Genomic DNA, 26,899 nt, shown 5'->3' with positions numbered 1-26,899 from the left:
AAATATTTAACATGACTAAATTTCAAATATTTAAAATAATTAAATCATGTAATAAATTTAAAATAATTGTTAAAAGTAGAAAAATAATTATAGTAGATTTCATAATATTCATATTAATAATAATTTAATATTTTACAAAATTAATAACGAATTATGTACTAATAGTACTAAATATAATTTTATAGTTTATTAAATTCAATAAATAATTAATATTTTAAAATTTTAAACAATAATATTATTTAAATAACTAAATAATATTGTAAATAACTAATTTCTATTATATAAATTAATAATTATAGAAAATAACTTTCCAAAAAATAACATTTTTTAGTAATAATTTTACGATAATAGTTTATTTTCATTATATATTTATATGTACTAAAATTAATATTTATTGTATTTTCAGTAATTGTTTATTATATTTTTGTGATAAATATATTTTCAATAATTATTTATAAATCTATTTTTGTTTTGTTACTTGATAGAAATTTCTTAATAATTATTGAAGATTAAACAACTATTATGTAACTTTTGAAATTTAATTTATTGTATTTTTGTTATAAATTTACTTTCAGTAATTTTGTATTTTTTATAATTTATTGATTAATATTTATTAGAGATTAAACTATTATTTGAGATTACACTATTTATTGACTAATTTAATATATTTTTTGTATTTATTGTATTTTGACTATAAATTTGTTTTCAATAATTGTGTACTTTTGCTATAAAATTTCAATAATTATTGGAGATCAAACTATTAATTTAGCTAAAATTAGGAGTGTTCAAGGATTGGTTCAGTTCTGTTTTGCAGGCTGTTTTGCCTACCAAATCGATTTGGTCAGGCCAGGAGTTTGTCATCCAAAATTGACTAACCATTAGTAAAAAACCGTCAGCTCAGGTTGTATTGATTTGGGTCTATTTTCAATTTGGTTTGTTTGTTTAAAAGATTTAAGCTTAAAAATTGAATTTAAATTTAATAAATTATAATGGTATTATTAAAAAATAAATTAAATTTATGATATAAAATGTTTTAGACTTAGAAATATGGGAACTTTCTCACTTTTCCATATTAAAAAATCATATTTAAAATATAAAATATTAATATATCTATAGTCGGGTCGACTTAATTTTAATTGCTTTACAAATGGTCAAACCAAAATTGACCTAACTTAATTGGGTTGAAAATCTGCTAAATCAAAACTGATAAAAAATATTAGAAAACCAACCAACTCGAATAAAATTGTATTAAATTAATTTTATTAAAAAATTAATAATTATATAATTTAATATATTTCTATTATTTAACTTTGGCTTAACAAAATTGATGCATCGCGCGGGTTACCTATATATATATATATATGCCACCAAGCCGCCTATGTGACCGAATGCGTGTCGATGTAACACCTGCTTACATTACGCGCTTTGAGAAGTTTACCTCTATAACGTCCCTCTCTCTCTCTCTCTCTCTCTGAATTTGACAATTCATCTTGGATACTTTAAGACTTAGAGCCAAACTGTGTCATGGTCATGGATAAATATCCAGGTTTTGGCACTTATCTACTTGTAAAGCTTTTTGCCTTCCTTATTTATTGCCATTCCTATCTTTTATCGCCCGCTTAAAAGATAGCCCTATCTTCTTCTTCTTCTTCTTCTTCTTCGTAGTTGATGATCATCAGCTGTTTGTTGCTTTTCTTCCAAACTTCGAGTATGTCGCATAAGCGGCAAACTGAAGATGGAAAGATTGGGTCGGCAGGCAACAGCCCCGAGGAGAAGCGTCCAAAGGTTCCCGCCCTGAGAAAGTGAGAGAATTGCAATATCTCCCTCTTTTCTTCTTTATTACTAATACTAGTAACTGGAATTCCATATTATAATAAATTGGGTATGCTCAGGCAATTGAAGATTTTAGTGGGTTGTACTTGTAATCAAGAAATATGAACTGGTTTGCTTCATATTGTGAAAATAGAAGAAGAAATGATATGATTGTGCTTTTTATTATCACAAATTTAGTGGTTATGCTTTTCATCGGTATTTATGTTTTCGATCATAAGAAATGAAATGGATTTCCTTATTATCGTGAAAAAAGAAGAAATAAAAGATGGGTTAGGACTTTGCTTGTTTTAGTGAAAATGGATATTAGTTTGGTTAAGTTCTGGCCATTGTCTGAAGGAACTGCCGGTTAAAATTGAATCATAATTGCAGGGAACAACGGTTAGAGATAAGTCATCTGCTGTACCTCTTTCCTTTTGCTTTTCTTTTCTTTTTCTTTTTTTTTTTTTTGCTTGTTTTGATAAGCAGTTTAGGAGGATAGATCTTTGTTCTAGTTATAATGATGTGGTGAAAAAGGGATGCTTTGGATGCTGTATATAAGTAAATAAGAACCATATAATGTTTTGATCATCTTCCATTAGCAAAAGAAAAGGAAAAATGAAAAATAATATGAAACTAATTAGGCATCATCTGTCAATTTGCTTCTTGTTTTCAAGGCATTTGGGCTTTGGTTCTTACTTTGGCTCTCATTTTGTTTGTTGCTTTCCAGTCTGGTTTATGTATTGAAATATGCTAATACTGCTTTTTTTTTGTGTTTGATATTTTATTATGAGGTTAGTGTGATATTGGAAGTAATGAAGACGCAAGCCATTCAGAGATTCATTTCTACTTTGGAGCCCTTAATCCGTAGAGTTGTGAGTGAATCACTCTCAAATAATTTGGCTTAAAATTTAAGTTAGCAACATTACAAATAGTTGTTATATTCTAGTTTGGAGATAGTGAATGAAGATTTAAACTTTTCTATTACAATTCTTTTTGTCCAAAATGCTACCAAAACCTCAGCGGTGATTCTTCTAGGAATGATGCATATCTGATTCTTGTGTTGCTCGTCTCATTATCTCCAAGGTCTGGTATTAGCTATTTTTTTGCTACAGCTGCTTCATGCATTTGGTGCTAGAGTGTTATTCAGAGTTCTAATTTGGGGCTACTTTTTTTATTATCAACTCAAAAGGCAATTACTTCATAATTGATTTTATTTTTGTTATTTCTCTATTTTTTTTTATTCAATAGGTTTTCCATCATCTATCCAACAAGACCAAGATCTTGTTGATTTGACATGTTCTGAGAGAGTTTTGGTCATTTATCTAGTAGCAGGTTAGTAATTGATTAGATTTGGAAATTGTCATGAAAGAGTTCAAAGGCTTAAAGGGGAACTGACATCAGAAGGCAATTGGAAGAGATTGTCAGTCCTTGACTCTTTTGCAATTTTGTTTACTTAAACTAGAAGGTTGCAGCATATTGTATATTCCGTTTATGTTTGGTGTCTGTTTAGGAATCTCACAGATGTAATATCTTTTCTTTTCAACTTATACAACTTTAGCCTTGACTAACAAAAAATTGATGGGATTTAAATCCTTTCAAATTTTCAGTTTTTCTTGGAATTGTTTTTGGCTTATTTGGTATAGTAATGAGTATTTAGAATTCTTTTAGGAGTTAGAGTCAATATTTGAATGTCATTATGTGTTACTTAGGATTTTTCTTAGTTTCAAAGAATTTAGTAGTTGTGTTTGATCAATTATTTGAGTCTAAGGGGCCATTTGATAACCGATGAAATGCTGAGATTTGTCTTTTAGTGAATAAGCTTTTAAGGAGATTGTGAGCTTCTTAATGGCTGAAGCTGAATTTAGGTTGATTACTATACTGTTAGACCCATGGGAATAACCACAGGAGCAACAGACCCAAGATATATCAGGGTTTATTCAAGTAAAAGGTTAAGAGGTCCATGTGGACATAAAAAAATGCAACAGCCAAGAGAAGTCAGTTGTAACAACCAAGATTTGTCGTAATCAGTTGTAGCAGAACAGTGATTTTGTTGTAAGCCTATATAAGGCATACTATTACATACATCAAGGACAGGAAAAGAATACCATAACTCTCTCTCTCTCTCTCTATCTCATCAGGAGTCTAGACAACTCGAAGTGTCTTTTAGTTAGGCAGTTGCTTGTTACCTAATGCATACCCTTGAATATGTTATTGTTTAAATATGTTAACCACTTAAAACAATAGGTCATTTAGTTCAGCCACTTCAGCCATTATCAAATGGCCCCAACAACAGAGACTATGAAGGGAGATCTGAGCTCATATTGAGTTTATATGTAGTATCATTATAATTGGAATTTTTATAGTTGGATAATGAATTTGAGTTGAGTTGAAACCCCTCTCAACAAGTCTATTGATCCCCTCTCTTTCACCCAGGATCAAAAGCCCTTCTTGCTTCTACCTTTTCAGATCTGAACCTTCTTTGTTGCCTGCCATAGCTGATATATAGGACACCTCCCTACTCGTCTCACTTCAATTTGGCATCAGATTGAACCTTAGGAGTATTAGCACTCACAGTTTTACAATTTCAGTATAGATGGACATAGGGAAATTCTAGAGATATTTCACTAAGATATTTGGAAAATCTAAAAAATCGGGAGAGTTTTCTAGAAACATGGAATTAGTTCATAAACCTTCAAGGAATTGTTAGAACTATTATTGCACATTTAAGGCTCAAAAAACCATAGCAAAGAACTATATAAATCAAAAGGAGAAAATTAAGAGACTTTAATAGGTATCTTTCTCTTTGTCTCTCCTTTAGTCTTTTAGCCATCCATCTTCTCTTCATTAAATATGTCACTTACTTTCCATTTTGACTTTTGTCATTTTATTAACTATATGTTTTGATTAGATTGAAATACTTTTTTGTAGTTATATGCAATTTTCTTTTTCTTTTGAATTATAAGTGAGTTAGTAAGTGAATCATATCAAAATAATAAGCCAATTGTCCAATCACATTCCCCGTTGGATCTTTTGGGAAAATATTTTCAAAAAGTTGTAATGATTTTAATGAAACATCAACAAGTTTTTTTTTTCAACAATATTCTAACATTTAAACCATAAATATATATTTTATCAATGAAATTCAGAATATCACAGATATATCGACAAAATATTAGAGATATTTGGAAAAAAGTATTTTTGAAAAATTTCGTATCACCACCTAGCAAAATGGAGATATTTCAGGGATTTCTACCAAATATTTCTGATATTGTGAACAATGTTAACAATATTCATAAGGGGACGACGAAGCAAGTTTAGCCTTCGGACCCCCTCTCAGGGAAGGAGCAACAAGACAACAAGGTGAGTATTGACAGTCTTGAATCTGATGCAAAGGTGATTTTGCAAAGTAATGAAGAAAAGAACGAGGTTTGAGGATGTGTGCCTCTTCAAAAACTCTTTGTAAGAGAAGTCACGATTGGTAAAAGTCTTGGTCTGTGTCTTGTTGAATGTTTAATTTGTTTGGGGTTCTTGAGGTCTATATGTTGGTTTTAGTAGTTGTGTCCCTCTCTTGGGTGATATCTTATCACCTTTCTTTTGTATTCTTTTTCTTTTCAATGAAAATTTCTCTTTATTCTTCAAAAAAATGTTAGCACTTTAGGTTTATCGCCATGCCTTCAAATACGTGGTTGATCCTTTCAAGTTGAAAATCATCTTGCATTCCTAAAACATGTTCATCATATACCTGAAGGAAAAGAAGAGGATGGAATGTGCGTTAAACTTTTCATCAATGTTTTAAGACTCGGATTGGACCGGATAGTTGGGCCATTCAATATGGGAACTGGAAGGCATTTTTTTTAAACCCGGTTTTTATATTTTCGAGAAATTGGAAGAACCGGTCAAAACCTGGTGGAACCATTAAACCAGTCAAGTTTCAATGATCCAACCAGTTTTCACGATCTACCCAGGCCACTAAATCCATATAAACCTCAAAAATGCATATGGGAAGACTTGAACCTAAGACCTCAAACTTATATGGTTATACCTATAAGTGCAAAACCATCAAGCTATCATTCATCTTTTGAATTTTTGTCTATATATATATCGTATAAATACATAAGTATTTTCAATAAAACACTAGTACCAAGACTTGAACCTTGTTAATTTATGTTAAGAAATGATCTTTTACCGTCCAGCCACCACTTACAATTGAATTATTTTTGGGAAAGGTTAATTGGGATTTTATTAAAAGTTAACTGAGAAAAGCTAATGAAGTACAAGGGCCTTAGAAGGCAGAAACAAAATTACAAGGGCAAGTCTTGTAAGTAGGGGTAAGATCTATTGGAGTATGGTGTGATCCATGCAGTGATGTGGGGTGTCTGGGAAGAAAGGAACAACAAAACTTTTGAAAGCAAAACCAGGAATATTGAAAACCTGATCTCTCGTATTACCTTCCTATGCAACATTTAGGTTATTAATTCTGAAGTTTTTGAAGGTATTTCTCTATATGACCTTCTGATGCAGTACAAGAGAAGGCCGATAAGTTCTATGCAAGTCGGGACCATTCTAAGACATATAAGAAGCAGAAATGATGCCATCGACCCATCTTAGTAAATATTTACTGATATAGCATCATCATAGGAATTCTATCTTAGTACGTTTTTACCAAGTTGGCGCCATCTCAGAGTTTCCATCTTAGTTTGTTTTTACCAAGATAGGACTTTCCTTTTGAAGAATTTTAGTAGGATTCTATTTTGGGGTGTTTTCTTAGATTAGGATTTTATTTTTTAAGGAGTTTTAGTAGGATTCTATTATGGAGTGTTTTTAGATTAGGGTTAGGAGACATAAGGGTGTATGCCTAAATAAAGAGTAGCTAGGGGAAGGCTAAGGCAATTCTCTTGTTATCAATTTTCTCTTAATTGTTTAGTGAAGAATTCTTCTTCCTAAAATTTGACTTTGCTCTTTCTTTGAATCTTTTCTTACGTGTTTCGTTTCTGTTTTGCATCACCTTCAGAGTAATTTAGCAGAAGTCCTCTACTCGTGTCTTGGAAATGGTTTTACTCAAGCAATTCTTTCTAGGGAGGAGAATCTGATAACTCTAAGCTTTGATGGTAGTGCTCAAGGATCCACAGGTCAAGCAGGAATTCGAGTAATCCATGGGACAGGGGGGAACATCTTTTGGGCTTCCAATGGGCCAATTGGGAGAGCTGACACTACCAAGGCAGAGACCTTAGCTGCCCTCATTGGTCTCTGTTATGTCAAAATGTTAGGCCTTTCCTCTATATCCATCAAAGGTGATTAAGCTAATATGATAAAATGGCTAAGGCAGAAGAGCGGAGGACCTTGGAGGCTTGCTCATCTGCTGAATGGAGCTAAAGATATTTTGGATTCTCTAGTGTGAAGTTGGTTTGCATTCCTAGGGAACTAAATACTATAGCTGATAGCTTAGCCAAATTTGGAGCCCATAGAGGCTTACAATTGAATTATGATGCAGGGTGATCTGGCCCGACCTCGTAGCATGGGGACACGTGGACATGACCTGGCATAAGTGACAACTCAGCGCGGTAGTCTGGTCACAACTCGGCGTAACAAGCTCGTCGAGGCCCAACCAAACGACTTGGCGGGTTTGACAACTCGCTGAGAAGCAAGGCCCAGCTCGCCCCAAGCCTTAGGGTGGAGCGCCCTGATCTCCCTCCGTGCAAAGGGACCCAAGCACCCCTTGAGACCCAAGCTCCTCCTAAGGGGCTCCGAACTCTCCCTCCCTAAGAAGGGAGCACCCCAGCTTTTGGCTAAGTGTCTCGAGGGAGAAACACCTCAGGACAGCACTGTCGAGACCCCTTTCGTACTTGCTTAAGGCTCGCCTCCAGTGCGAGCACCTCGGCACCTCGGTGCAAGGCAACCCAGCCTTGGGCGGTTCGGTGCAAAGTAGTTCAGCAGCCTGTAGGGAAGATCCGCCTGACATCCGTACCTGCCGGATCTGGTGGCAATGCCCACATCTCTTGCCAGGTAGTGCCGTGCCTGCCATCTCTGAAAAGCATGGCATGCCTGACGAGTCTGTACTCTGCAGCAGTAGCCTGCACCTGCCACCTCAACCCTGGCAGTAACGGCTAGGGCAGTGGCGGTTACACCTAATGTGACTGAGCTCCGGTATAAGAGGACCCCGACCCTCACAAAGCAAAGGTATTGAAGCTAGCACTTTCAACACTCTTAACTCTTTGTGTTTTCCTTGAGTTTTCCTCAGAGTTCTAACTTAGCCATCGGAGTGTTCCCACCGGGAGAGCTCCCCGGGAACCCTTCACGTTCCTCTTCATCTCAGGTGCCATCTGTCACAGCTAGGAGTCAAGTTTCAGCCAGCTAGGAGTGCCCAGATCGTGCAGCATCAAATTATATACAAAAACTATTTTTTTTTGTATTTTTTGCAACTTGCGGTCAAACTGTTTGACTTGGTACGCTTTCAGGTTTTGTGTTTGGTCCAAGTCTTGAAACATTGTTTTTCATTAAAGAGTATGATGCAGCCAAAATATATGTGATTTAGTTATTGATAATGGTAGTTATTTCAATGGTACATCATCAATATACTAAATTTACAAAGGCTCATTCTCAACCCTATAAAATTACCTGGGACATGCTATCATGGAGGCTTGGAGTCTACATTGAATCTCATTGGTGTGATGTCTTCCCATTGAAAGTAGTAAATAGCTTGTGGGAATGACCATATAGTTGAGAAAATTATAATATTTATGACTATCTTGTTGATGAAGGCTAGCTTTTGTATTGGGAAGTCCTCTCTCTTAAGGATAGATTCCCTTCTATTGATGCTCTTTCTTTGAATAAATTCAAAACCGTATCCTTTGTCCATGGTATTGGAAACTCTTCAGATCTAGGGCTAAGGAGAGGAGGACTTAGGGACTCTGAAATGGAGGTTGTTGATGAGATCCCATCTCTCGAGTACAGTGTTCTTGGACCTTTCTTGCTTGGATGGTAGAGTTTGGTCAGCTTCCCCTTCAGGTTTTCTCTTGTTTCTCTTTCTTAGTGTCCTCCACTCCACAAACCTCACAGGGTCTTTTTCCAACAAAAGAAGTTTGGTGTAACCCTGTACCCCCCCAAAGGTTATGGCCTTCTGTTGGGAGGTATGTTATGTGCCATGGGAGAACTCACCCCTAAAAACTAGCTGTTAGAGGGAGGGAACTCAAGCACATATATACCCCACAACAGCATCCCATACTACCGATGTGGGATACCTCACATTAGCATCCCATATTACCAATGTTGGACAAATGGATCGTAACATTCCACCATGCTCCGCAATCCCGACACCCACGCAAGCTGGCTTTGCATTAGTCCACCTAGTCCCAACCGAACACTGCAATACCGATGTCACCACCAACGCCGCACGATTGCAATTGGGAGGTATAATGTAGGCTTTGATACCATTTGTTATGTGCCTTGAGAACTCACCCCTAAAAGCTAGCTGTTAGAGGGAGGGAACCCAAGCACATATATACCTCACAAGGGCCACAATAGCATCCCATACTACCAATGTGGGATACCTCACATTAGCATCCCATACCACCGTGGGACAAATGGATCGTATCATGTGCCTCCCAGTTGCAATCGTGCGGCGAAGGCGGTGACATCAGTATTGTAGTGTTCGGCCAAGACTAGGTGGACTAGTGTAAAGCCAGCCTGCATGGACATTGGGATTGCGGAGCGTGGTGGAATGTCACGGTCCATTTGTCCCCACATTGGTAGTATGGGATGCTAATGTAAGGTATCCTACATCTGTAGTATGGGATTCTGTTGTGGGGTATATATGTGCTTGGGTTCCCTCCCTCTAACAGCTAGCTTTTAGGGGTGAGTTCTCCCAAGGCACTTAACAAGATAGTTCTTAAGAAGATCAACACTTATGATACGCTTCAATGTGGGAGGCCCTTTTGGTGCCTTTCCCTTTATATGTGTATCCTTTGATGTGGTAGTGGCGATACAGTTTCACACCTACTAATATCCTACCCTTTTGCTTCTTTTATTTGGGAATGGTTTTCTTGTCTCTTTGGTTGTAGGTGGAACCCTCCCTCTAATGTGGCAGGCCTTTTTGATGCAAGCTTTTTAGACGGCTGAAGAATAGGAGAAGGATAATGTGGAGAGCCACAAGAGCAGTTATACTTTGGTTGGTGTGGGAGGAAAGGAATAACAAAATTTTTCAGGGGCTAGACAAGACTAAGGAAGATTTAATTGATAGCATTTCTATGAAGGTAGCACATTGGTTGAGGACTTTAGACTTGTTCAAGGAACCTTCAATGGCTGATATACCTAGAGGTTGGAATGTTGTGGCTTGTTCTCCTACTTCAAGGTCTGTGGTTCTGGAAGATTAGGCCCCATTAACACAGCAAAAGATTAAATTGAAATTTGATGGAAGTTCAATTGGTAATCTGGGTCCATCAGGCATAAGGGGGATCTAAGGGATGGAGAAGTAAGAGTGTTGACTCTCTACTCAGGATCAATAGGGGTGGGAGATTCTTTAAGAGCTAAAGTGATGACCCTACTCCATGGCTTGAGGTTGGCTAAACAGTTGGGACTTCAACAGATTGAAGTGGAAGGGATTCCAAGCTGGTAATAGGTTGGATGCAAGCAAATGATCTAGGGATTTGTTAAACAGATTGAGGGGAATAAGGTGTTTGTTATGGGAGATTGGTGTATCCTTTAGATGGATTAGAAGGAAAACAAACGGGTTGGCTGACACCTTAGCTAAACAAGGGGTTACTAGGGAAGAGATTTTTTTTTGTGCTTTGCTGTAATTTATCTCATGTAAAGGGTCAACACCTTTTGGGTGTGTGATAATTGTACTTTAGTCTTTAATTTTGAATGAAGTTATCAGTTCCAATAAAAAGAGGTTACTTTTTATTTTCTCCCTTTTTTCTCTGAGTTGTAAAGGAGCTATAAAGATTTTGAAAGCTTGTAACTGTGGGCATGGACAATCTGATTTGCAAGGTTAAGCAATGCTGCGATAAATAGCCATCTCCTCTCACTTTACAAAATTAATAGAAGGATTGACGGTGTCTTTTAATTCTTTTCAACCATGTGTTTTGCTTGATAAGTGTCCCACATCCTCTAGGTTAATGGACTCTATTAAAAGGCTGGAATTAGAGTAGTGAAACAAACTCTATCCATGTCCTCCATTCTTCTCTGTATTTTTATCCTACTTTTTTGTTTTCCCATTCAATTACTGTCTGAGAATCGTTACCAAAGCTTCTTTCGTTCGAGTTCTATAGTTTTCTTCCTTTTTGTGCCATTATGATTTTGGTGTCCTGTTATTGTTTAAGTTACACTGTATTGGATGCACAGTAAGAAAATTATATTTAAAAAATGACCTGCTATTACTAATGAGGATAATAATAATTGTTTATGGTTTCATTAAAATATTGTCTGCTATGCCTTGTTTACATCTATGAAGTTGTCAAAAGTGCTGCAGGAATAGTTTGTTGATGTTCTATCTGTGCTTTCAGGTAAAAGAAGAAGTTGATGTGGCATTTAAGAGGCATCTAGCCACCACTAAACAGTAAGAGCTAATTTTTACTTGGTGAATAGTGCTTATTTTCTACTCAGTAAGCTTCCCTCATCAAGATAATAATTGAATGGTTTGTGATGACCTTGTATTTCTTCTTCAGAAATTGCGACAAACAGGTAAACCCCTCTATGACAAGAAGCTTACAGCTACAATTTACAACCAAGCTTTCTCTTCCAGTTTTTACTGGCACAAGAATTGAAGGAGATGAATGTTCTCTGGTAAAGGTAGTTCTAGTTGATGGCTTGACAGGGCAGGTTGTTGACTCAGGTCCTGAATCTTTGTCCAAGGTGGAAATAGTAGTTCTAGAGGGAGATTTTGAAGGTGATGAAGAAGACAACTGGACGGTTGAAGAATTTAACAATAACATTGTTCAAGAAAGGGAAGGCAAGAAACCACTTCTTATGGGAGAGGCTTTTCTAAATCTTTATAAGGGTACCGGCATTGTAAGTGATCTAGTTTTTACAGATAATTCAAGCTGGACAAGGAGCCGTAAGTTCAGGTTAGGAGCTAGAGTTGTTGATAATAACTATGATAGAGTTAGAGTGAGAGAAGCCAAGACAGAACCTTTCATGGTTAAGGATCATCGTGGAGAATGTGAGTTTTCTGTTACTATTCTTTTGTTACAACTTCATTCATGTTTCATGTTGTCAAAATATCTTGCAGATATATCAGTTATGTGAAAGTAATTGCTGAAGTTTTTGCCTAAAAGACATACAGTATACAGTTTTTGCTGATATGTCTTACTTGTATATCAAAATAGGAAAAGACAATTTCTTTAGGAATCAAATCTATGGAATGAAACTAAATCTTTGAGGATTTTTTTTTTTGGAACAATTGAGCTTCCAATGTATCTGATGTAAGACCAAAAATCCTTGAGAAAATACAAAATAATTTTAAAACATATTTATCGTTCATTTCCAAAACTGTATTAATATGGTTTAATGAGATATGCAAGAAAAGGGATGAGGGATACCCAGAAAAAAAAACATGAAATTAAGTATTTGTAAATCTAAATATTAATTTACAATTTGACATTCTCCAATAACATGTATGCATAATTTGTAAATCTAAACTGTATTAATTGGTTTCATTTTGAAAAATTAAATGAAGTTTGCGTCTCTACTCACACATGTACATGCACCTATGTATGTATGCATACATGTTATTGACCTCCTGCATCTAATATATGTGGAAGTCCTTTTTCTGCTTTATTTAATGTCAAATAAAGAATGACCTCTTGAATCTCTTATTACCACTTGTATCCACGTCTTTCTTAGCCTTTCCATTATGGTTTTAAGCCTTCAACTTGCAGAAAAGTACTGTTCTCCGACACTGATAGGTTACTGCCTATCTCAGGGCTCCTTCGAGGGCAACCGACCTCCTGAGAGAGAGAGAGAGAGGGGGGGGGGGGAGAAAACGAGTAGCTGGCCGTTACATTGCAGAGAACCAACTCAGTTGGTTATGATAGTGGAATTAGTTGGGATTCCATCGAACGTGGCTTAGAGCTGCTCAGGTGTTGGGCGGGGATTCCTCTTACTTGTATACACCATAGTGATGGGTGGTCGAGGCCCATTAGCATAGCGGCCTGGGCTTGGGCCAGCTCCTGTGTTCTCACCATCTCCTCCCCCCTTCAGATTGACCTTGGCCTCAAGGTCCAGATCTGGGAACTGGTTTTGCAACTCCCAGTAAGGTTCCCAAGTGGCGTCTGTTGTAGGTAGTTCCTCCCACTCAACTAGAGCCTCCTGGATGACCTGTTTCCCCTTTTTAACCCACCTGAAGTCCATGATGCTCTTGGATTCAGTAACTAGGCCTCCGTCATCAGTGAATGTGGGCAGTGTTGGGCTGACGATGGCCTGGGGGCTGGTGCACTTCTTGAGTAGGGACACATGGAAGACTGGATGAATGCAGGAAGAGAGGGGAAGCTCCAGCGTATAGGCAACAGGACCAATTTTCTCGAGGATCTTGTAAGGACCGAAATAACGGGGTCCAAATTTCGGCCAGTCCCTCTTTGTGACTGAGACTTGACGGTAGGGTTGCAACTTCAAGTAAACATATTCCTCGACCTGATACTCCACCTCACGATGCTTCTTATCATAGTAGAACTTCATCCTTTGTTGGGCCCAGTTCAGGTTGAACTTGAGTTCTTGCAATATCTCATCTCGATTGATCAGTTGTGTCTCTACTGCGGCCTTAGTGGACCCTAGTTCATATGGCAAGATGGCAGGAGGGTCGCTTCCATACACGGCCCTGAAGGGGGTCATGGCTGTACCCCCTTGATAGGTAGAGTTATACCAGTATTCGGCCCAAGGCAACCATTTGGCCCATTGCCGCAGCCTATCCCCTGTAAAACACCTCAAATATGCCTCCAAACACCTGTTTACTACTTCAGTTTGGCCGCCGGACTGTGGTGATAGCTGGTGGACCGGTATAGCTTAGTTCCCTGGAGTCGAAAGTACTCCTTCCAAAGCTGGCTAAGGAAGGTTGGGTCCCGATCCGAGACAATTAACTTGGGAGTCCCATGTAACTTGGCAACATCCCTGATGAAAACTTCAGCAACCATTGCAGCAGTGTAAGGGTGTGGAAGTGCTGAAAAGTGTGCATACGTGCTCAGGTGATCGACAACCACCATTATGATGGAATACCAGTTGGACTTGGGCAACCCAGTAATGAAGTCCATTGAGATATCCTCCCATACCTGGGCATGTATTTCGAGAGGCTGCATCAGTCCAGAAGGTGCTTAAGAATCATACTTTTGCTGCTGACAAACAACACAGGCATCCACATATTGTTGGATTCTTCTTCTCATACCAACCCAATAGTAGTGTGAAGGTAGCCGTTTATAAGTCCGTATAATGCCAGATTGCCCCCCTTGAGGAGAGTCATGAAACAGTTGCAAGAGAGCAGGAATGTGAGGGGAGGAGGAAGGTAGCACGTACCGTCCCTTATATAGGAGGTCTGGGCCCATCATGCTGTATCCTGGGACTGAGGTGGGGTCCTGCTGATAACGGGCCCTTATCTGGGCCAGTTTTGGTGCTTGACAAGCCTCCAACCTGATTGTCTCGAATAAGGGATGAGTGGGCTGGGAGCCCGTCAACTGATGGAACTCAATTACCTTTTCGATCAATAGAAATTAAACTCTCCTCCACGGTTTGGGTTGGATTAGCAGGTTCCTAGCTTTCTCCTTATAAGTGGAATTACAAGACAACTCCCTCCTCCATCCTCTTCTCGAATAGAACCCTTTGCCTCCACTTCTCTACCTTCTCTCTCTCTCTCTCTCTCTCTCTCTCCCCTCCCCACTTCCTCCTCTTCCAACACAACCATCACTAAACGCACACAAAAACAAAAATCAACATTCCTTTTTTCTCTTTCATCAAAGATCATATGTACCTCTATGAAATTGTCTTCTACCACTAACCAATTGTAAGCAATGCAAGTCCTGTGCTGGCCCTGTCTAGCTTGTCTCCTTTAACAGCCGGCGCGCAGCCTTTCTTTTCACAACAAGAGGTGTTTGAAGATTTGACGGTTGTAGAAGTTGTCACAGAACGTGTGGTGGAACCTGACTATGATTTGCTAGAAAAAGAGGTTAATATCCATATCTTTGAGGAGCTTCCAGTTGAGAAGGCGGTGCTTGAGACATTCCCAGTGGAACAATATGGGAGCCAGGACAATGAAGTGGGGGTGGAAAATAGGAAGAGGAAGGCCGTGGAAGAGGTGGGAAAAATAAGTTATAACAGGAGGAGAAGAGTGGGGGATCTTGACTCTGGATTGGAAGGGGACGAGGGAGAAGTAGAGAACCGAACTGGCTCTATAAAGGAAAAACAGGAGGGAGATAGTGACAGAAGGGGCAAGAAGGGTAGGGGATCAAGGGATTTTGGAATAGGCATGTAAGGGCAATATGGATTTAAATACCTTAGTTGAGAAGGAGGTGTTAGTGGGTAAATCGTTGGGTTTATTCTTCTAGGGAGGGGAAGATTTTGCAAGAAAGGCCTTTGAACAGTTTGAGAAAGCCAGGAGGGAAGAGAAGAGCAAGAGAGAGGAAGCCCTTTCAGGAGCAGTGGCTGGGACAAAGAAGGGGGAGAGGAGGAGTTTCTGGGGGAGGATTTGTGAGAATTTGGGCCTCAAGCTGGTGTAGGGGTCAGGCAGGATCTTCTAGATGAGGATTTTGAGCTGGAACGTTAGGGGTCTGAGAGAGAAGAAAAGAAAGAGCAGTGGTCAGGAATTTGATTAAACGTTTCAAACCAGAGGTTGTCCTTCTCCAGGAAACAAAGTTAGAGACTTTCAACATGAATATGAAGAAAAGAGGTTTGGGGGAAGGGTGGCAGGGAGTGGCTGGAACTGGACACTGAGGGGCACGTTCTCAGTTTCACTGTTAAAAATTTCATATGGAAGAATAGTCTGGAGTTTCATCCCTTTTGCTGTGTGTTGGGTCATTTGGAACAAGAGGAACAGTAGGCTGTTTGAAGAGAAACCAAAAATATTTAGATGTTGGTGGCCTCAGTAGGACATTGTGTCTCGGATTGTGTTCTGGTGCTCCCAGAGTTTGAAATGATTAGTAGGGACACAGGTTTGGAGGTGAATTTTTGGAATGTACTTGAAATCCAGAATTTAACAGTCATTAATATGGAACTTTCTGTTTTGTAGTTGCTGTGTTTTGTTGAGGTGCCATCTTGTCACCTCTTTTTGTAATCTTTGTTCTATTAATAAAAAAATTATTATTATTCTTAAAAAAAATTGTGGGCTCCTAACATAACCTGGATTAGTTCTCTCTCCACATCCAGATCTTGAACCCCATTTTCAACTAACTTCACTTCTCAAACACTCTCATCTTCTACTGCTGCAGTTTTGTCTTCCTTTTCTTCATCAATTAAGATCTCCGTTGCTCTCTTACTCAACCACCTTATCACCTCTAATGGAACTTCAGTCCTTTTACTCATCAAAACCTTTGGACCTCTAGTTGTATCCTCACTTGAAATTATATTTCCTTTCTTTCAAGTAGGAACTCAAACATGATCTGTCTCCTTAAGTTTTAGGTTTACATTCGATGGCTTAGCCACATGAAATTGATGGACCAATGCATAGGTCTACCTCTCTCAAACCGACAAACCTTCTTAGCCCGATCCAATGTTCCACAACCATTTGAACGGTTGCCAAACATCTTAGCTCCCACATGATTCTTGAAGCTAGGGGTGTTCAAATTTGGTTACCTAACTGAAAACCAAAATGAATAAGATAATATGGTAAGGTTTGTTCAATTTTTAGTTTGTTTCAGCTTGCTAATTTTTTTAAAAGAAACTGGTTTTTGGTTCAATTCATGAAAATGGCCTAACTGAAATGTCAGTTGGGTTCCAGTTTTGAACCAAACCGGATCAAGCCAACTGAATGAACATCCCTACTCGAAGCCACTGCACACCTTACCTTCATTAGTATTCTTAGTTTCCAAACAGCCCTTCTCATCTCCCTCTAGTCCCTCCCTTGCTCCCCAACCTTTCGTCTGTCTAACCCTTCAACTGCTGACTGTTCAGCTTCCTGTCAGCAGTGGTCTATTACCTGTGGGAACTCTTCCAGTCATCTCAGAAGAAGACAGCCTTCAACAGCACTCCTCAAATCAAACCATTCTCCAGTGAAATACAACACCAAGGAAGGGACCAAATGCACTGCTGTTACTTCTACTAACAGTCTTTCCATCAACAAGTTTCTCCAGCGACTGGTATGAGGATCAATTCTCCTGAATCTACTGCAAGTCTCATCAATTGCACGAAATGACTGCATGAACCATGCATGAAGTGGTATCTCAAAACATTTATCCAAACTAGATTTGTTATCCCATTTTCTCATATTGTGCCAACCAGTGGATTCCATCTTCCTAATCTCAGCTCCAGTGATCTGACTTTGCCTGATTCCCGTTTTAGAACTTCTACCACTTCTGAACTCTTTAAAATGAACAGAAAGAAACCTGCATTAAGCTCCCAACTTTGACAATTCCCCTCGTTTGCCAATCTGCATTTTCCCATCTAAAAACATCCTCCTCCTCAGGATCAGAATTGATGAAATGCCCATTTAGACATGCCTGTAAAAACTTCAACCAGCTAGTGAGGTTGCCTTTAGACTTCACAATCACCTCCTTCATCTTTGTCTTCCACTGCAACAGTTATTCTCTCACACATGCCATGGAAGTGAGATGGGCTGCACTGGACTTGATCACTTGTACTGCATAATTGTGAACCAATCAATTGGGAAGAGAAGATACACAAGCCACAGGGATAACAATGAGATGATTGTGCCCTTGATCAAATTCAGTTTTTTTTTTTTTTTTTGGGTGGCATATTGGATTGAAACTTCTCTTTAAAAGAGGCTGATTTTGTGAGCATGTGGGTCTCTTTGTTGTCTCCATGTGATTGCCAGATGAAGATCCCCTCCCTGTCTACCTGCATTAGGAGAGAGAAAAGGAGTTCTCTTTCAGTCTTCTGTTTGCACATCCCTCTACCTGATCATGTATCAAAGCCATGGCTAAGAGAGAAAAAAGCGTCTTTATTGATTTCTTGTTGACTTATAAGTTGGAGTATTTTATGTGTATGAGAAAACAGATGGAAAAAAGAAAATGACCTTAATTTCTGGTTTATTTTTGCAGTGTACAAAAAACATTATCCTCCCTCTCTTGTTGATGAAGTATGGCGTCTAGAAAAGATTGGAAAAGATGGTGCTTTTCATAAGCGGTTAAGGAGGGAAAACATCAACACTGTGAAGGAGTTTCTTACCTTGCTCTGTATTGATGCTTCGAAGCTCCGGAATGTAATAATCCTCTACTTTTTCTCATCATACTCTTTTTACCATAGTAGCATGATCATTTTTTTATGAATAATTAGAGTTTTACTAAAATACTTAAAGTAAAGACTTTACAATCATCCCTTAGAGTGGCATGAGCTGCTACCTCTCATACAAAGAAACAACATATTACAACTGTGCCCTGAATAAACTAGACCTGTTCACCCCTTGTTTAGCCAAAGCATCCGCGATCCCATTTGCTGATCTTCTCACCCATTGTAATCCTTAAATTCATGTTCCTGGTTGGCCTAGTAAATTTTTTCATTTCACACCTGTAGCACCAAATTATAGACTCAGGATTCCTTAGCCATTCTGCCACCACTTTCAAGTCCCCTTCTATGACCACATTTGTCAAGTTTAGCTCACTAACTATCTGCACCCCTTGACTTGCAGCAAGCAGTTCAGCTTTGAGAGAGTCCCCCATACCCACAGGACCAGAAAACAGTGCTATAAATTACCTTCTCCATCTCTCACCACCCCTCCAATTCCACAAGGGCCTGGATTACCTTGGTCACTCCCATCAAAATTCAGTTTAGCAAAACGTTCAATTGGTGATGTCCAGGTCACCTCCACTCTGTCCTTTCCCTTAGAGCTTTTAGCAACTATCTCCCAATTCCTCCAAATGTCATGAAAGGAGAACTGGGAGAACAACTCCTTCTCTAAGAAGATTCTTGCATTCCTCTTTTCCCAAATGGTCCAAATCAAGGCTGCTCTGACACATCTCCACATTACCCTCCCTCTCTTTGGCCAAGTAAAACAGGTGAGATCAAATAACATGGTAACATGATCATTTGAAACCTAGTTTCCTATTCATGGTCATGCAGTGCTATATTTTGTTAATTTGTTCAAATTGAGATTGTCAGATATTATCACTGTGAAGCTTATTACAATCATGTCATATTATATTCTATTTTTCTGCTTTTTTTTCTAAAACTTACCATTATCAGTTTGGAAAGAAATCGTCATCATCTAAGCCTTGTCCCAACTATATGAGGTCAGCTACATGTGTGTGTATCACAATTCCCATTCTGTTCAGTGATCAGCTTTGAAAGAAATACCCACTCAGTACAAAATATAAAAGAATTAATATTGTAGGTTCCAATTTTTTTTTGGTAAAAATGTTGAAGATATCATGTCCTGAAATTGAAGAGAAAACAATGCCAATGGGTAAAATTCTGACAAATTGCTGGGAACCATCCCCATAGGGATGTCAACAGACTCTGAAAGTCCGAAATCCGATTCAGTTATCTTAGATTTGGATGATCTGTTTACATAATTCTATCAGATTTGGATTTTATGAACTGCATCCAAATAATAATCAGATTAGATGCATATTTAACTCCATCCAATCCAATTAAAATATGAATCTGATTATTATATTGATTTTAATAAATAAAATTTAATATAAATATATAATTATATATAATAAATTCAATATTTCATATTTATATTAATGTATTATATATAAATTAAAAGTAATTAACTTTTTAAAAATTTTCTTTATTTTTTAAAATGAACCAGGGTCTGATTAAATCCAAATAAGATCCGAGTCGAATAAGATCTGAATCCGATTGGATTTTGGATTTCAGTTTTCATTAATCAGATTGAATTTAGATGTTGTTGAATCATATCTGTTTACAGCCCTACATCGCCATATATTATTTGGGGTGCCACCTCCTCCCAATAGTATGGATATATGGATTTTATGATAATTTAAATCACACTTTTAAGCCTTTGCCAGAAGTGATTTCTATAGTTTTTAACCGGTTAATTTCATTTTTGCGAAAGAATTGGGTGTTTCACCAGCTACATGAACTCAACACCCCATTATGTGCATCGCTAACTATACTTGATTTCAGATTTTGGGTACTGGTATGTCTGCTAAGATGTGGGAGGTCACTGTGGAACATGCTTGGACATGTACGCTTGATAAACAAATATATGTATATTACCATCCTGATACTCAGCAGAGAGTGGGTGTGGTCTTCAACACTGTAGGACAAGTCTTGGGGCTCCTTTCTGAACAGCAATATATTCCCAGTGATGAGCTATCAGAAACTGAAAAGGCATGGTTTCTTCTTGTATGGTAGTTTCTTTTCCTCCTATATTGCTTCGATCTTCTAACTATTTGGTGATAAACTGTTCCACCAGGTTGATGCACAAAATCTGGCAAAAATTGCATATGAACACTGGGAGGAAGTAGCTCCTTTGGAAGCTGGGTCCATTACTGACTCTTCATGCTTATCTGCCGTTTGCTTTCCCTCAAGCTCACCTAGTTTGGAGAGTTCCTATGGTGGAAAGTTCCTGGGTTCTCACCAATCAGGTGGGTTTGGTTTTGATCAGGCAAGTTCTTCTCCAGATATAATTTCATCCATTCTATCCATTGGGGGTACAAGGGGCCTGGATAGTTACACCTTGCAAGGTGAAGACAACATGGATTTTAGATATGCCAATCCTTCCACTATGGCAAGCCAAGATACTAGCTCCCTTATTTGTGACACAGAATCCTTAGCAACTTTCCATGGTGAAGACCATCTGCAATACTTTGATCCAGAGCATGGCCTTCAACCTCAGGGCTTTATTTTAGAATCACAGGCTTGCCTACATGGTGCTGTCAGTGGCATCCTTGAGGCTGGTAGAACAGGCAAAGCTTACACACAATGGACAATTTTGTTTAGCCTCCTGAGATGGAAATTCTCAATTCGGAGGATTGTGGCTTCCAAGAAGAGTCAGGTGAGAGAAACTGAGAGATATGGTTAGCAAATGATATGAAGAAAACATGCATTCTAATAGTGGATGCTGTCCCATTAAGTTTGTACAGCTGTAGAGTTTTGGGGCTTTTTAGTAGTATAGAAAGTAGATGGGGTTGGTAGAGTATACCATATTACCATTATATTGTTCATTCGAGAACACAGCAATTTTCGTCAATCATATTAAAATACACAGATGCAATTGCTTCTTTGGATGAAGTTGACATCTTCAGTTGAAGCTTTGTAATGTGAGTGATAGTAACTGAATTTTACTCGAGGAGTTGATGAGGGCACCCGTTGAATTACTCCTATATCAGGATGAGGGCAAACTCATGATAAGAATATGAACCATTCATTTTTTTTGAATGGAGTTCTTTTTTCTCTGACAGATGGTCAGAACTTCATCTGGGTTCGAATCCTACTGAGAGGTCCACTAGAGATCAGAAATTGTTGAAGAAACAACAAGATGTTTCTTTTGTCCCTTCCAGGTGATTGGAAAATAAAGAAATGGTTGATATGTTCAAATTGGTGTTAGAAACGTTTCCTATTCTACAGTGTTAGGGGCTGTTTTAGTGCGAGAGTTGTTTGGTTTAGCTGCATTTCATGGCTGTGTTAGGGGCTATTTAACCAATAATAATGCCCCACGTCAGTCATCAAGTGTATTTGCTCAACCCACTCCAACCTCTCACGTCGCTTGCATAGCTGAACTGGGAAGTTATTATTGGTTAAACAGCCCCTAACACCACCATCAAGTGCAGCTAGTTTCGGCTATTAATGGCTTTGTAATTACTTCCTCTTATATTTTATATCTCTAGTCGTTGCCTTGGTTATATTTTGTACAATTTTTACTTCAAAAAAATTGGCACTGAAGAACATAGGTTAAAAAGAATAAGGTCTTAAACTACATGACAAGACACAAATGAAATATTCTAAGTTTCCAACTAGCCCATTAGTGGAACCTGACTTCTTTAAAAAAAATAGTGGAACTTGACTCTGACAGCCCCTCCTATTGGAGTATTGGGTGGGTAAAGGTGAATTGTGTTGCTAGTTTTGAAGGGGAGGGTTCTGACTTAGTTATCTCTGTTCGCAGTTTGGCTAAGTGTGTTCTTCGGTGGAAGATGCTGAGTGCAGAGATGTTCGGTTCGGCTGTTTGAGAGCCCTCATCCCTCGATAAAGATAAACAGAACCAAACACCCTCAATATAAATAGCATTAGAAGAACAAAAATGATAAATGCCCCACACAAAAAAAAAAAAAAAAACTAAAAAAAAATGACATGAAACCAGACCACTTTGACCACTTGTTTCTGGGTCAGTGGTTTGGCTGTTTGGTTCAAATGGATCAGTCTCAATTTAAAAAAATAAGTTAAAATTATTAACCGTGTTGAACCAATTGATGGTTGGACTGCCCAGGTCCATGGGTTGTTGATTAAATCGATGGTTTTTAGCAAAAGAATGGTTCAGGAATAAAGCTGAACTAATTGTCTGTCTGGTTTCCGGGCCAAATGGTTAGGCTATCTGGGTCAACCACAGTTTAATAACCATGATTTTCATTTGTAGGGAGGAAAGTTTTGAATGTTTGGTGAGGTGGCTTTGACATCCACGGTGAAGAAGTGATTGTACCTTAATAATAGGATCATAGTATCCAAAGTTCTATCCCCAACCATCTTCTCCACCCTTCTCCTTAAGAGAAGAGAAAGAAGAAAGTGGAGAAAAGAAGAAGCAACAACAGAAGCCATGTTGTAGTGCTAGCCCACGCTTGAGGGGTTGAGCCTAGGTTTGCCGATTGTGGCAGTGCTACAGTGGGCTGATCAAGCCACCAACTCCAAGTTTGTGGCAGAGGTGTGGGACCGGAGTCGGGTTGAAAGCTAAGGTCGATCACAATGGGATTGTGAGTAGAGAAGAAATCAAATCCTGTATAAGAGAAATAATGGAGGAAACTAAGAGGCAGGAGTTAAAAGAAGAATTGTGAGAAAGTGGAGGCAATTCGCTATACAGGCAATTGACAAAGGCGGTAGCTCAGATATGTACATTGGTCAATTTGTTGGACAGTTGATCGCTGGTTAAGGAGAAATGGAGGAGACTGAATGTTAATATATCGTGAAAGGGACCATTTTGATCCAGTCCACGATAAAATGTGGCATTATGTTTTGTGTAGATGGTCCCCGTCTACAAGATACCATAAGATAATGTGGGCAGGGACAGGCCACACCCCAAATGATTGGTACATTGCAATAAGAAATCTCATTTTTGTAGTAGGTTGGGCCAATTTACTCAAACCGAGAAGCTGACTCAAACTAATTCTTCATGTTTGGGTTGGTTTTCGCTCAAGTTCAATCGGTTTCAGGTGACCTACTCATCAACCCGAGCAGGTCATTTAAATTGACAAAATACCTTGCGACTGAATCAAATGACCGTTTTCTAATGTTTGTTTGGCATCGATGCTGTAGATACAACACCGTTTTCTAATGTGTGGGTTGGAAGCACAATTTTTTGAGAAAATGGTGTCTATTTTTTGTTTGGAAATATTGTTGCCAGGTAGGACATTTCTTGGAGCAACAAAAACGTTTTTTGTTTGGTACCAATGCTCAAGGAAATGTTTTCAACACTGGTACAGTGGTACTTATTATCAAGTGCTGCATCATGTCCTTGTCACTGCCACCTCATGTCCCTGTTGGTAGTAACGAGTTGCAGGTCCAAGAAATGCCAAATCTGGTGTTGCTCCAAACTATGCCTTCTCAATTTCCAAGGCGTGGCTTGGAGCACCGCTTTTTATAGAAAAATGGTTCCAAACAAACAGACATTTTCTGGAGCACCATTTTTTTTGACGTGGCACTGATGTGGTGTCATTTTTTAGAGCAACGGGATCGATGCCAAACAAACGCTGTATATGTTTGGCATTAATGTTACAAATGCAGCTACTGATGTGTGGGTTAGAAGCACCATTTTCTGAGAAAATGGTGTTTTTTTTTTGTTAGGAATCGTTGCTGCCAGGTAAGACGTTTCTTGGAGCAGCAACAACTTTTTTTGTTTGGTACCAATGCTCCAGAAAATATTTTCAGCACTGGCACCCATTATCTAGTGCCACATCATTGCCTTGTTGGAAGCAACAAGCTTCAGCTCCAGGAAATGCTAAATTTAGCATTGCTCCAAGCCATGCCTCGGTGCCTTCCCGCTTTTCCGAGGCATGGTTTGGAACACCATTTTTTATGGAAAAAAAGGTTCCAAACAAATGCCCATTTCCTAGAGCATTGTTTTTTTTCCAATATGGCGTTGATGTGGCATCATTTTATGGAGCAATGGCAACGATGCCAAACAGACACTTTGTGGCTGATTTCTCAAATCACATGTATAATCTTATATCAATGCAAGGTTTTTAAAACCGACCCGATCAAGGGTCTAATTTTCGGGTCAAACGGACCAACTGTTTGAACCAAACGATTAGTCTGTTCTAATAAAAGAATAAAAAAAATAAAAAACAGTCAAAACTATTGAATGATTCAAATAATTCAACTACCCATGTCAGCAATTTGCTAACCAAATCAACGTTTTTTTTATAAATATCCAATTTTGGAGAAAAACGAAATCAGTCACATGATCGATTTCAGTTTTCTCAATCCGTCCCGTCAGGTCCAGTCCGGTTTTGAAAACCATGTATCAATGAATCCATGTGTAACTGAACACTCGTCACATCACATGCTGATTTGAAGTGCTGGAGAAAAAAAATGGCCGCCAGCTAAGTAAGTTTCAAAATCCAATATGATAAATATGCATATTCCTTTATCCAACTAATAGCTTGCACCTTGCCCTAGAGGAAAAACGACCTCTCTAAATGAAACCCTATCAACTTTCTTTAAATATCTTTGACTCAATGCATGATTATCTTTAAAACTTAAAATATTTTCACAACCATCATTTACAAAAGATAATTTAAATGTCTTAATTCATTGATTGGATTTAATGATTAAAATGTTGGGGTTTTAAAAGTCACTCCACCGTAGAATTCATAATTTTATCTTACTGTTCAGAAAAATAATTTATAAGAGGAGCTAAGAATAAATACATTTGGAAAAATAATTTCTCAAATCTGAGGTGGTGGAGTGGACTATAAAAAGGTCTAACATGTTTGAATAACACCACTTGCAAAAAGATGAAAGGCATTTAGATTTTTGAAATTTTTTTATTCTATTTTAAATGTCTTGACTCAACTATTGAATTTAAAAGATTAAATTATTTTGGCAGCCACTAGATGGTAATGGATATATAATATTTTATATTATATGATGTGTAATATTTATTATATATATAGTCTTGATACTTGCCCTCGTTCCTATGGAGGCTATAGAAGTCAAATCAAGTAATTTAATATCATCTTAATTACCATTTAAGGCTAAATTGTTCAAATATTTTAAATTTTAAATAACAAATTTAAAGAAATATAATAGAAAGACAAAATCTAAAACATTCTAGATAATATGTAAAAATAAGATAATGAATATATTACGGGTTGGGTTAGGCATATGGTGTTCGGCATGGGCCCATGCTTGGTCCAAAAAATTCTATGCATAGTTGAAGCTAATGGCTCAAAAATGTAACTGTAAGCCTCAATTAAAAAAAAAACAATGAATTAAATAAAATTTATCTATATTATATAAAGTGGATATTTGCCTTAGGTGCAGGTCATAAAAATTAAATCCAAATGTCGTATATATTATGCATATGCATATATATACCTCAAAAAATACTTACACTAGTAAATAATAAAAAATAGCATACGATAAATTAGAATAGAATGATAGAATTTACAAGCATTAATAGGCCTGTAAGGCTCAATTTTTGAACAAATATGTAGGATGAAAAACCATGTATATTTATTTCTAAGCCTTGTAGTTGCACTACACATATTGTATATGTAGTTGTCCCAAATTGAGCCATAATTTATCAAATATGTAAAGTACAAAACCTTGTAAATGCATCTCTAAACCTTGTATTTGCACTCTTAGAAGGAGTACAACAAATACAAATATGTAAAGTGAAAAACCTTGTATTTTGTATTATTTTTACTTATTTGCATACATATTTGTATTTGTACTATTTCCAAATTGAGCCTAAGCTGTGTTATTAATTCACAACTTGATTCCTAAGCAGTACAGTAGTTTGTTTGTTTGTCTTTTTTTTTTTTTTTACTATGTTGTATTTCATGTTGAACCATAATACTACCTTGTTTCTCACAATTTGATGCTTGGATATTCAAAAATTGCATATTTCCTTGACTAATAAGTGAACTATAACATGCTTTAAAAAGAAAGTTGGTAGAATGCAAAACCAAACATGCCCAAGATTTAGTCATACCAAACCTAGAAAAATAATACATCATACCACTAACAAAATCTTTGGTGTCAAACACAAACTTCGGTTTTAGCTCATGTTGAGGGAAGGTACCAAGTTTACCGTGATTGTTGAGCCTTACCTTCATATCTTTCAATGGATCAACAACATATGGTTCCCAATTGTTAATGTCTTCTTTGTGGAAAACTTTCTGTGGTCTATACTATTCTAGCATTATTTTTAGCTAGAATAGTGTAGAATAATAACAAAAAAAATCCCATTTGATTTGACCGATAATGAAAATTATGAATATCCATTTTAGCCCTTGTTACATTTAACTCTTTTAAAACCCTAAGATAAATTATGAACTCTATTGCTTTATTAGCTTTTCATATTATTTTTTTTATTTGACCCATAATTATGAAAATATTATTTTCATATATTTAAACTCAAAATAAATATAAAACAATCGTTTTGTATTAAATAACTAAATTCTCATAGATTTTGAGGCTTACCCGTTTTTATACCTCACACCTTGAGGTTTAAGGCTTATGTCTCTTTTTGGCATAGGTTTAAGCCTCAAGCTTTATATGACTTTGTGAAGTAGGGGCTAAAATGTCATCTTAG

General features: G+C 37.6%; 1 protein-coding gene across 2 annotated transcripts; it reads left to right on the top strand.

Moving 5' to 3' along the window:
• The first annotated feature begins 1,378 nt into the window (after positions 1 to 1,378).
• LOC148862932 (calmodulin-binding protein 60 A-like) lies at positions 1,379 to 21,165 on the top strand. Of its 2 annotated transcripts, XM_088977227.1 has the most exons (7): positions 1,379 to 1,802; positions 2,609 to 2,684; positions 11,313 to 11,365; positions 11,475 to 11,968; positions 18,003 to 18,163; positions 20,056 to 20,262; positions 20,348 to 21,165. In XM_088977227.1, the coding sequence occupies exons 1-7, from the start codon at positions 1,669 to 1,671 to the stop codon at positions 20,954 to 20,956; spliced, it is 1,734 nt and encodes a 577-aa protein (XP_088833353.1). In that variant the 5' UTR covers positions 1,379 to 1,668; the 3' UTR covers positions 20,957 to 21,165. The 2 variants fall into 2 exon arrangements, with proteins under 2 accessions (XP_088833353.1, XP_088833355.1); XM_088977229.1 differs by lacking the exon at positions 2,609 to 2,684 and having other exon boundaries at positions 1,403 to 1,802.
• Positions 21,166 to 26,899: the final 5,734 nt, after the last annotated feature.

Source organism: Nelumbo lutea, chromosome 3 (assembly GCF_056320005.1).
Source record: "Nelumbo lutea isolate HS-2025 chromosome 3, American lotus-T2T, whole genome shotgun sequence".
In the NCBI taxonomy this organism is placed as follows: Eukaryota; Viridiplantae; Streptophyta; class Magnoliopsida; order Proteales; family Nelumbonaceae; genus Nelumbo; species Nelumbo lutea.
This window is presented reverse-complemented; position numbering and strand designations above follow the sequence as displayed.